Raw genomic sequence first — 12115 nt, 5'->3', positions numbered from 1 at the left:
AATCTGGAATTTCTTTCTTAGTTTTCAACTAGCAATACTTTGCAACTTAAATAACATTCTTTTAATAAAAAAAAATTATAATTTCCTAGATTCTGAAAGGAAATAGGCAAAAGCCATTTATGATGCATACCTCAGACAACTAGCTCACTGTGTGCCATCGTCATCACCAGCAGCATTTTTAACCTTCACTATCCAGCACCGCTGCTTGGGCAGCAGGTGCAGAACCAAACCGGAGGCCAGCGAAAGCTGCGGGCTGCCTGATGGGGATGAACCCCCCCCTGCCCCGAGCAGGACCCACGGTCCAGCTTGGCTCTCCTGGCCACGCAGAGGCTGTGAGAGTGGGGAGGGAAGGAGACAGGCAGCGGTGTAGAGCCCGAGCACAGCTCGCCTTATTCCCCTACCCTAACATCTACTGCTGAGAGTAGCTGGCAAATCTCAGCTGCTTTGAGAGCTGCATGAACTCAGCTGAAGGCCACTTATTTAATTATTTCAGTTATTTTACACGTTAGTGTCATTTTCTGTCACCTGCGGACATTTGTTTGTTATTGGGCTCAGTCATTATTTTGAGATGGTGCAAAAAAACCTAGAGAAAGCAAGAGAAAAAAGGAAAGTAGTGATTTTTACCAGTTAGTTCAGCAGGACAACTGATACAGAATAACAGGATGAAAACACAAAAGCAGAACAGAATTCCTTCTTTAGAGCAAAAGTTTTCTGCCTGCCAAATACCAAAGGTTTCTTCTGCTCTTTGGAGACGCGGGGCATTTCTTCCCAAAGGAAATATCAGGAATAATTTCTAGATGACAAAATGACTGCTCCAGGTAGAGAGAGGCCTCCCAGGAACAAACAGGCCAATGCTCACGTAAATAATGAAAGCAAAAATGAGGCTTTGCTTCATTGACTTCTCTCTCCAGCTGAGTGGTATCAATGCTAAAATCAGACCACGAGGTCTGGATGGAGTAAATCCTAGGGCTGCTGCTCTGTTCTGAAAATGTCTTGAGGGCTTTAGTAATTGATCCTATACTGGGTTGACTATACAAAGTTTCACCTTATAATACAAGGTATACTACTTTTTACTGCCTTCTGTTTCAGGATATGGTCAGAGTAATTGGACAGGCTGATGGTTATTGACCTGAACCAGCTCTGAAGAAACAGGCTCTGCTTTGCAAACTTCCTTGTGTGATCTCTGGCAAGTCACTTCATTTCTCTGTATTTCAGTCCCTGATTGCACTACAAGATTTAGCGATTCAATTTTTTTCAGGGCATCCACCCGTTATACACCTTGCACAGTGAGACTGAATTATCCAGTGCAGGGATTATCTTCTGCCACCTGTATGTGCAGTTTATGACGCGGTCCACAATGTTGGCTGAGACCAGTAGGTGACAGTGGGATACCAGTACTGAAGAATAATAACCTCAGATTAAGTTTGCCAAAGAGACAACCTGCCCAAGGAAACCACACAGTCAGAGCTCAGGGAAGGCAGCTGAAGCCATACACTATGGTGAAGCCCTTTTTTCCTCCAAGGCTGCACCACTTCAGCCTTCACTTTCCTGAATGAGTTTGTCATCAGAGTATTCTATCAGGATGTAGAATAATAGAATAGTTTGGGTTGGAAGGGACCTTAAAGGTCATCTAGTCCAACCCCCTGCAATGAGCAGGGACATTTTCAACTAGATCAGGTTGCTCAGAACCCCATCCAGCCTGGCCTGAAATGTCTCCAGGGATGGGGCATCTACCACCTCTCTGGGCAACCTGGGCCAGTGTTTCACCACCCTCATTGTATCATGACATCTGGGAAGAAAAGTGTACTGTCCTGCAAATAAGGCTTAAACGGAAAGTATGCTGCCCACAGGAGGTGGGCACAGGCTGGAAAGATGTCTGCAAGCCCACAGAGGAATCCACAAGGTCTGCTGTTGCCGCTGGTGCTCTCCCCTGAATTTGGACACTAGACCTTCTGCAGGCTTCTGCCTCTGAAGGAACCGTCTGATGCACATGATGAGCCTCTGAGTTTTCATCACCTCTACCATTGAAACAAAACACTGCTCCTGTGTAGAAAAGGCTGGCAAGGGAAAACACAGGCTTTTGCATTTATGTCTTCTGTTCCCTTTGCTTTCTGGGACACAGAATGGAAAGCAAGAAGAAATAACAGACCTGTTACAGGAATCTCTGACCTACATATAATAACAGTAAAAGACAAGGTAGCACCACCAAAAGCCTCTTCTTTATTACCCATTACTAAAACTGTTAGACTGTATTTTGATATTATGCAGTATGCCTTATTTCAGCTGCTGTCAGGACTAAAATAAATTACATAAAGAATTCATATGAATGGGTGTCTTGGTTCAGACCCTGCCCCATTGGTTACACTAACCTGATCTGTGGGTGTGTAGTCATCCATGCTGACGCTGTCGATTCTTTCTAAAAAGCTAGAAGAAAAACAAAACATACACTTAGATGTGTAAAATACTGTCTTAGTGTAACACTCTTCAGTGCCTTTTCCGGCTTAGACTTCCGCTGCAAAGTAAAATTCAAGTCCAGTGATAAAGGCAGGAGTCTGGTGATTTACTTACATTGATTGAGGTTACATTTTCTGAGCCAAGTAACTTTTTACCCAGACTTTGTTCCAATACACTTTGTTTCTTCTGCACTTACCGTTATGTGGTACCCACAAGCAGTCCAAATGCAGTTAAATGTTATAATTTTGCGAGGTCCACTAAAAAGCACTAAGACTAGCCATGTGTCATAATATTACATGGATGTTAACACATTAAAAATATTTGGGGGTTTAAAAAAGAAAATGGGGTGAAGGGTTGCATTTATTTAGCGTAATGCTAATCTAGCACAATGTTATGTTAATTATGGTCTCACTAATGTCAGCAGAATGCTTGTTAATATATACAAATAGCTTTGCACTGACATGCTACTCTCAAACACTGCAACTAAAGCTTAAGTAGAAAGCAAAAACACCATGAAGTGGAGGTTCACTAGGCTGACTCTTTACCTTGCGAAAATTCTGTGAGATGAGTAAGGTGAAACAAAAACTTAAAGCTGTATGGAAGGACAAGAGAAAAGGGAACCAGAAAAAAAGAGGGAAAAAACACATTCTCTAGTTATTTAAAAAATCTTCTCAAGCTTTAATTCTTTCCTAGAACACGTTAGAATGGTAGTAGTAAGGACACAAAAATGTGATTTTATATGTATAGCTAAAATAGGCAGGTTCTTCCCTCTCACTTTCACCCATTTCTCAGATTTTGTGTGAGCCCAGCTGTCTCATTTTTCCCGGACTGCCCGTATGGCTTAGAAACTCTCTTGAATTTCTGCATTCTTATTTGGTATTTGGCAGTGAATATGCCACCAGCTGACTTACCCAGTTACAATATTATCAAGATTTGTTTACCAATTTGCAAGTTTTTCCCAATTTTACTCAGGTGTGTATGTGGAATCTCCTTAGATGGAGTGGGAAAGACAAAAAAACAGTGAACTCTTGACTTGCAATGTGACTCACTGTTAACACCGGGGTCACACACTAATCAGTTGAAAAAAATACTCCCCTAAAAGCCTCATAGCACTTTCCCACGGATACAAACTGAAAGGAAAATACACTACATATAGGTTTATTTATACTATTTTTCCTTCTTGAACCTCTATTGTTACAAAACAGAAACAAAATGCAGTATCTGCAGTTATAATATCCAGTTTTTCTTTCCGGATGGTCAAGGTATGATGGCTAAGCATATTGTTTAAAAAAATCACTGTTGAGCGCAACACAAAGGGTGCTTGATAATAAAACTATCCTGAATGAACTCTAAAGAAAAATAATCTGTTCACAAATCCTCCTCCCCCACCAAAAACTTACATAAAGATATAAAAGTACATCTTTATAGTCAGTTACAGTCCCTACGAGAAAGCAGCTGTATTCAGAACGAACCTTCTCATCAGATGATTTTAATCACCTTGAGATTATTGATTAAGCAAAATTTAACCTCAGTTACCCCCACAGTTAATGCAGACGCTGGAGCAGAGCGATGTGTTTTTAACTGGCTCACCTACCATTAACACAACTCTCATCTCAGGCTTGCAGTACACGGGATGAAACAAACAAAAACACCTCTAAGCTGAATCTCTTCCTAAATGAGAAGTAATTCTCCTTAATACGGCCATTCATGCAGCAATCCTGTACTTCCAAATAACTTTTCTGTCCAGTTTCTTCACAGTTTGATCTGACAGGCCTGGTAAAAGGTTAGCAGAGGGGTGAATCCAGGTCTCTGAGTGCAGTGAGGTTGCAAGGCTGGCAGGTTCAACAAGCCCGCAGTAAACGGGCAGGAGCCTGAGGGAGAGCTGGCAAGCCGCTGTGGGCAGCCCAATTGCTTGCACAGCCCCAGGGTCAATAAACACAACAGAAGTCAGGGGAGAAAACGCTCCTCAAGCACGGCTGACACGGGAAAGGGCTCTGGTTGTGCCTGGGGACAGAAGTGAGCATTTGTACACATATGACTCTGTCACAAACCTCGCAAGACAGTGTGAAGCAGTATTTTTCTTGCAGAGGCATTCCTTTGGGATTTGATGTATAAATCAGAGATAAGAGAGAAACCTTGTCTCCCCAGTACCAAAGTCATATTGGTCAAATTTATCCAAAAAGATTAAACATGGTTTTACTACCAATCCACATCTCTCTCACCTATACAACAAGCACTTCAGGAAGGTTATTTGTTGAGCATTTGCATTTTCGAACCAGGCCAATTACGCTACAGAACAGAGGAGCGAGTAACGCAGAGTTACATTGCAGATAATCCATGGCAGGGTTGGGAATAAGTCTCCAAATTAGATATCTAAGTATCAGCCCAAGTCGTCTTCCATTTAGAAATTGTCAGTCTCCTCCCAGCAATAGGACCCATTTCAAATACACTAAACAGCAACCCCGCAGTTACAAGGTGAGCTCTGACGAATACCATGCACTTAAAAAATATCACTTGACATAGCAGCCCTAACATTTTACGCTTGTAATGTTGTTGGCCACAAGCTATCTATGCTAAAATAAATGCAATGGCTTACAAGGTTACACCTGCCACCTTACTGTATCGAACTGCAATGATACCACTAGCATTCAATACATCAAAACGCAATGACTATTAGGATTTGGCTAAATTTCTTAGCTTTACAGAAAATTAACCTTTTCAGTATGTGATGGACAGACTTCCTAAGATTTCTTTTGCACCTACATTATGTGTGCACTGAGATTTCTAGGCACAGAAAGACAAAAAGCTACACTCTTTATTTTTTCAAAAGCAAATCAGAATATCCTTCATATAAGCTCCTTACTTGAAAAAAAAATAGCTTTGACAGCCGAATGTACATAGGAGGTGCAAGTAATGGATTCCAGATGAGATAAGGAATCAGTACTGCCTCACTAATAAATACATTAACTTCATTCTCATTACTGTATTAAAATGGGAAAATTGGAATCACTTTTCAAAATTGCTTTCTAAAGAACATTAATTCCTACTAATCCTAAATGCCTCTAATAATTATGTTCGGGCATAATATGCATTCTTTTATATATATACATATATATACACACCAGTGAATTTTAAATTTACATGACTAAAATTTTAATTTGAAGTATGAGGATACTTCCCAACTGTGGTAACACACACGTCTTCACTCCAAGAATCAAGTGTGAGGAAAACACAACAGCAGAAAAATGAATAAAAATGGACACCAGTATCACTTATTCCCCCTTTTTAGATCCTGTTCTTTCCAGCTCAGGGATAAAATTATTGTCACAGAATGATGCCTTTTTAAAATACTGACAGGTCTTCTATTTATGCAGCTTCTATAGAAACCCATATTTGGGACTTATGTTAATTCTGCTTCTTTGCATGCATGTACAATGAACTTTAGACTCATGCAGTCAACTCAATCGTGAATAAAACTATAACATATAATATTTATACTTCTACTTCACAATTGTGGTTTTATTTATGAAGGACTCAGTCTGATAGTTAGTACGACACTTGGATTCTTCTTAATTTTACAGTAGGGTGTTTTGCATTTCCTTACATGGACCAGTACAAATGACTTTATCTCCTTGTTTTTTTATATAAATTACGTGAGATATTGGAAGGCAAGTCTTCACTGCTCTGTTTGGAAATGCAGTGGTTTGGTTTGCCAACAAATTAAACCAAAGAAAAATGGACTGATAAAGTTAAAAAAAATCACGAGCTACTGACATTATTATATCTATTATTAAGCTGATCTGTAGTTTTATAAATATCTTCAGTGAGTTTCCTAGGAAACTCAGCTGACACTTAGTTTGACAAGCAATCTCTAAATTTTATATTATGCAAGCCGTGAACACAAAAGTACAGGTTTTAGATGTGCCTGCCAATGCATGTGGGAACTATCAATAAGCATTATTCTCTTTAAAAACCACGGCAATTTGAGCAGCAGCAGCAGCAGCTATATAAGAATTTCTGAAAAAAAAGGATTAATAAATGCACAAATAAAGAGGAGGTAATCACACAGGAAAATCCTCTTCTCGTTGGGTAAATCACTACACGGCTCTGTATAGATATTCTGACCCCACAAACAAAACCACAACTAAAAGAAAAATCACATCTTGAGAATGATATGATAGACACAAAACCCATGCTGTACTTTCAAGTGTATTTTGACATCCAAAGAATCGGAAAGACAAAGTGCTAAATTGCAGATCAATACAACAAACTACACATTTTAATAAATCTCCATCTACTTCAACCATTTTTTATGATCTCACATCAACATCTCAAAGGCTTTATATCAAAAAGTTGCTGTTGAAAACAAGAAATCAGACACACGTCAAAATGCTTGTCTCTTTAAAAGAAAAAGGTAACGTGGCAAATCTTTAATGCTGTGGCTCTGAGTTCTCAGAGTGAAGAATTGCAAATTTATCCTCAAGTAAGTTGTCAGGGTCAGCAAACCTTTATGTTTTTGAAGGACCACCAAGAACTTTGCAAACTCCTCAGCCAGGCTCAAAACCCAGCAGAAGCGCCATAGTCTACTAATAAAACCATCTTGGACCAGAACTTTGAATTCCACCTTCCTTGAATTGCAATAAATCACACGTGAGGCAGACATTTCACAAGGAGAACACCTACCCATAGTCCCTAGGGAGCTGAAACTGAAAAAAATACTTTCACCTTCTTTTTTTTTTTCTTTCTCTTTCTTGCAGTTATCAGGAACAATATTAAGATTCAAACTTTTTTTTTCTTCCTTTTTTCTTTCTATATACACACATATATATATATATATCTCTACACACACATAAAAAATCAGCCAAGGGATTACAATCTTGTTAACTCTTCCTGCAATATTTGAAGTAGGAAACTACACATTTCTGGTTTTGAGAATACCTTACGCTTCACAGTTGCTGTCAAATTTAAATAGCGAATATATTTTAAATAAAGCTTCCATGTGCTAGTGGAGATTTTCCCCTCTCTCCCTCCATACCGCTTGGCAGTCGCTTCCCATGCAGATTAAGGACGGCAGCGAAGGCAGGATGAGGCAGAGGGAGGAGAGGGAATGAAACAAGTTTTGGATCGACGCTGGCACACCTACACTGCTCTCATTTTGAATGACCAACTGCTGTGTAAGCTGTTACAAAAGAAAATACCCAGTGCAAACACTGAAGATGCTACTGAAACTGTGTATTTATTTCTGAAGGGTTAGAAGTCTTTGTATTGATACTCGTTGTGAAGCATTTTTGGCATCTGTTAACAGCGCTGGTTCCTCAGGACTTCTCTTTTACTCCCAGTGGTGAAAAAGCATCTGTTCACTTCTGAAGATGGGAAGAAGTGCAGTCACAGAACCCTCACCAGCCCTCATGCTTCATAGGGGTCTTCACCTAACCTAACTGAACTCTGCTCATCCATCCCGTGCTGATTATGTGCAGAGAAGTTACTGTGCCAAGATGTTCCTTAGCTGTAATATGTGCTCTGTCTTGATTTCCTGTTCAAGAGCTTGCCTCCCTGTGCAAAAGGATTATTAATGTAGAAGAAAAGTCTATTCTGGTGATGTAAAATATGTCAGAGATTTCCAAGGAGCTGACAATGCTGATGTTCAGCACTGTGAGTTCTGCTGGCAAGTAGCTTGGAAACGTTGATTGTGGTGCTAAACATGTATCGGGAATATATTTCATGTTTTAGGTGTAACAGACTGGTTTCTACTCCTCACTGACCTGTGCTGTAGAAAATGTAACTTTTATTTTAAAAAGCTACTAGTCATTTCCTCTCACTCTGAGAAGTCTTATCATACCCGAAAGTGTGACCATAACTAAAGCTGGCATATTTAAAAGACGCATAGATGAGGCATTTAGGGACACAGCTTAGACGCAGACTTGGCAGTGCAAGGTTAAGGGCTGGACTGGACGATTAATAAATGTCTTTTCCAAGCAAAACAATTCCACGATTCTATGGTTCTATCTCAACACGAATGCCAACTGTCACTTCAGCCGCTGGTGCGGTGGTGACATGCTTGGGAGAGAGAAAGTGACAGCACGGAGGGGAGAGGTGACAGCAGAGAGGGGTGACAGCAGGGAGGGGGACGCTGCCGTCCCCCCCGGCCCCGGCGGTGCCAGCAACGGCCAGCAGGGGGCAGCCCCTGCCCCCTTGCCCGGCGTTTTCCCAAAACGTCTTCGTCCCAGTCAGGTTTTGCTAAAATACAGCTGAAACCCGAATTTCACAAAGATCCCCAGAATCTACCTTGCTCATCCATCACACGTGTGTTTCCCAAGGCTGGCCAGCCTCCCAGGGGACCTCATGCCGTCTCGCCCCAGGGGGTTGGCAGAGGGCTGCTTGGAGACAAGCAAAACAAAAAACGGTGGGATTTCTCCACAGAAACGCAACTTCACGCATCTGCAACACACTGCTTGCTGCAAGAAAACTCTTGCAGCCAGGAGATAAAAGGGTTAAACAGAAGCTAGAGAGCGAGAGCAAAGTACAGCCATGCCTGAAGCCAGCTGGCTTAACAGGCCAGTGAAACTGAAGGATGGTGGTTTAAAGCATTTGGCTAGCCCTCTGCTTGGGGGAACGTGGCCGGGAGAGAGCTGGAGGGGCTGTCACCCACCACCAGCCTGCTGGTGACCACAGATGACCGACACACAGCCTGGATGCTGTAGGGTTTATGGAGAAGCTGCGTGCTACCCAGGGTAGCACTGGGTGCCCTGAGCTTGCCTCAGAGGGATGGGTGTATGAAGACCAGGAAGGGTCTCGGATAGGCAAGCGACGGCTCTTTGTTGTCCCAGTGTCTGTCCCGCCGCTGGTGGCACAAGCAGCTCAACAGGGAAGAGTAAACTCCACTTCATTCCACTGCCTGGGCTGTGGCTGCTGCTTGTTGTGGCCACATGAAGTCATGAAGAGCAAAGTCATCACAAGACACTTTATTGGTACCAGTAATCCCGTGGAACAGGAAAACTCTAGTTGAAACCCTATTTACAGATGACCATTTAATCCAAGACATTAAAAGCAAAGACGGATGATGATGGCTGCAACCAAGGGCTTGTCTACCATTCACCAGGTCACCCTTTCCCGCAAGGACCCAGACAGCTGGTGGCAATCAGGAGTGCGTTTGGCGAGGATAAAGGAAGATGGCTAAAATCTGCAGGAGAGTTTTCCTAGTCTATGGGCTCGGTTAAGAAAGTTCTCCTAGCAGACATCCATTTTAACCTCACTTTCTCCACCACTAATTTGTCTTTTCTCAGTACGTGCTACAGAACATCTTTAAGCTTCACAGGCTTTGGCATGTGTCCATCTATTAACCTAAACAAACGTACAAAAAGTTCAACTGCATTAAATAGTTCAGATATGTGAGTAGTACCCCTCTTCTGCTTGATAAGAGCAACCTCATTTTATTTTTTTTAATTGAAAATACATTAACTAAATGAAAAAAAATAATAAACAGGATGACTTCTATAACTGCTTGCCCCCGCCTCCGCCCCCCCAGTTCCTTAAATTTCTTAAGAAGCAGTGTGAATTTTGGGAAATGCATCTCTTTCTTCTAAATTTAGCAAACTAACCACTTTTTGGCTTAGCAGATGTTTTTGCTTTCCAAGCGAGAGGCCTATGGGGATCATCATTAACCCTCTTCTTAACATAAACACTGACTAAGACTTAAATCTGGAAAACTGTCATTCACACAGAAAGGTTAACAGGCTCCAGCAGAAATGAGACTTGCCATCTGCAACTTCTGCTACGTGGGATCTCAGAGAAGAGGGCAGAAGATGGGCAAAGAGAGAAAGAAGAGGAAAGGCTATTTATTTATTTTAAAAGGGACAATATTCTTGTATTGCGTGTGATCAGACATTTTATTCCCATGGGTGCAAGTGGCTGAGCTGCTGTAAAACACAGACAAAGAATGAAGCCCTGATAAAATCTGAGGCTTAGACCGGCACATGCAGACCCTCCTGACCACATTCACACCAGCTTGAATCCACTGACTCTAATGAACTTTCTTCTTCCTCACAAGAGGACAGTCCTAGTCTGATAATAATTATGCACATACTGAAACACCGATGGAGCATTTATATAGACACAGATTTGAGTTCTGCAATGCAAAGGCTACACAGAGCACATGCTGCAATTTTAAGCGCAGTTTTGAACAGAGGACCAAATGATGATAACCTGAAAACAGAAAGCTCATATTGAATTAGCCGGAGAGATCTGTATCCTGACTGCTTCATGAGCTAATGTATGATAGCCTAGGATCTCTTTATTCACTGTCTGATGGAAACAACTGCTTAACATCTTCCAGCAACTACACAGAGCAGTGTTAGAAGGGAAGCAGAGAATACCTGAAACATCAAATGAGTTACATGGGCAGCACACAACCGTCCTGTCAGAACCTGGAGAACATGCCTTTAGACAGAATGACAGATCAAAACCTTAATTTTATGTCCCACTAACTAAAGTGCATAAAAGATCTCACCTCCACCTCTTCAGGTGAATTCTTCAAAAAGAACTTGGACTTTTAGGTTCAGGAAAGCTGAACTATGGGCAAAACCCTTGATAATATTTGGAGCTGTCAAATTCATCTGGTTTACAAGCACCAGCTACATACCACAAGGTTGCCAGGAGATGTCAGAAGTTAACAAAATGTATTTCCACTGGCTGTTGCAAACTCAGCTTTCCCTGTTACTTGCAAGTTTATCTTGCCGTAAGATGGAAAAATTATTTCAGTGCAACTTACACATTCTGGTTAATGGTTTTGTTTTCAAAAAAGGTTGCACTGTGAATATCCTCTTAGTGTTCACAAAATCCACCAAGTACTGTGAGCCCTGAAGAATGCCAAATATAGGTTAGAAACAGCGCTGGTTGTTGGAAATTAAAGATCACTTACTCTGGTGGAAGTGGTTTGGAATAAAAAGTCTGCTATGGTGATTGCCAGAAAGGAAAAAACAGTTTGACTGGAGTTTTCTATAGGAGGCTGATAAAAGAGAAAGCAGAAAATCCCCAAACAGGAGAAGCAAAGGCAATAAAACACAGACTTAAAAGGAAGTCACGAGAAGTTTGTGTTTACCTGTGGCACCAGTCCAAGCTCAGTGCAAGAGAACTTGCTGCCAAGAGATTTCATGTCTAGAAGTCAAAGCAGATGATTCAAAAAAGAGGATGCTAATAGCTCCCAGAAAATGCAGATCAAGAAAAATGAACTCCTCAGGGTGGCGAATGGTCCGGGTCATGAAAAGCACACAGGTATGTTTATTACTGTTTTCAGACCTGTGCATTTTTTGTGATACCTAAATAAAAGGAACAGTGTGCTAAAATCCTGAGCAAAAGGAGAGCATATATGTTTGCTTTCACCTACCACGTGTTTGTCAGGCATTGACATGACCCAGAGAATTGACATGGCTGGAGTCCTGGGGTTAAACAGGAGGACCGGCACTAGTTCCAAGGCTTAACATTTGGTTAACAGGATTAGCTTTCATGAACACATCTTACAGGCTCCAAGACATAGACATGATCTGGAGTTCTTACAGATATCTACCACTTGAGGAATATGAGGGCTCCTAATGCACGTCCTACCAGAGAAGAAGCTTTCTAGGGTTGCATATAAGACATCAAGTACATCGTCAGTGCGAACTAA

At 41.4% G+C, this 12115-nt stretch overlaps 1 protein-coding gene across 2 annotated transcripts in view; it reads right to left on the bottom strand.

The window, feature by feature from the left end:
* Positions 1-12115, bottom strand: part of GNAL (G protein subunit alpha L) — a 194910-nt gene that overhangs the window by 11784 nt on the left and 171011 nt on the right. For both annotated transcript variants that reach the window (XM_082044917.1, XM_082044918.1), the window contains exon 6: positions 2370-2424. In XM_082044917.1, coding sequence (XP_081901043.1) covers positions 2370-2424 — 55 coding nt within the window. The remainder of the gene's footprint in view (positions 1-2369; positions 2425-12115) is intronic.

This window comes from Streptopelia decaocto (genome assembly GCF_964273445.1).
Source record: "Streptopelia decaocto genome assembly, chromosome: 2".
Lineage (NCBI taxonomy): Eukaryota > Metazoa > Chordata > Aves > Columbiformes > Columbidae > Streptopelia > Streptopelia decaocto.
This window is presented reverse-complemented; position numbering and strand designations above follow the sequence as displayed.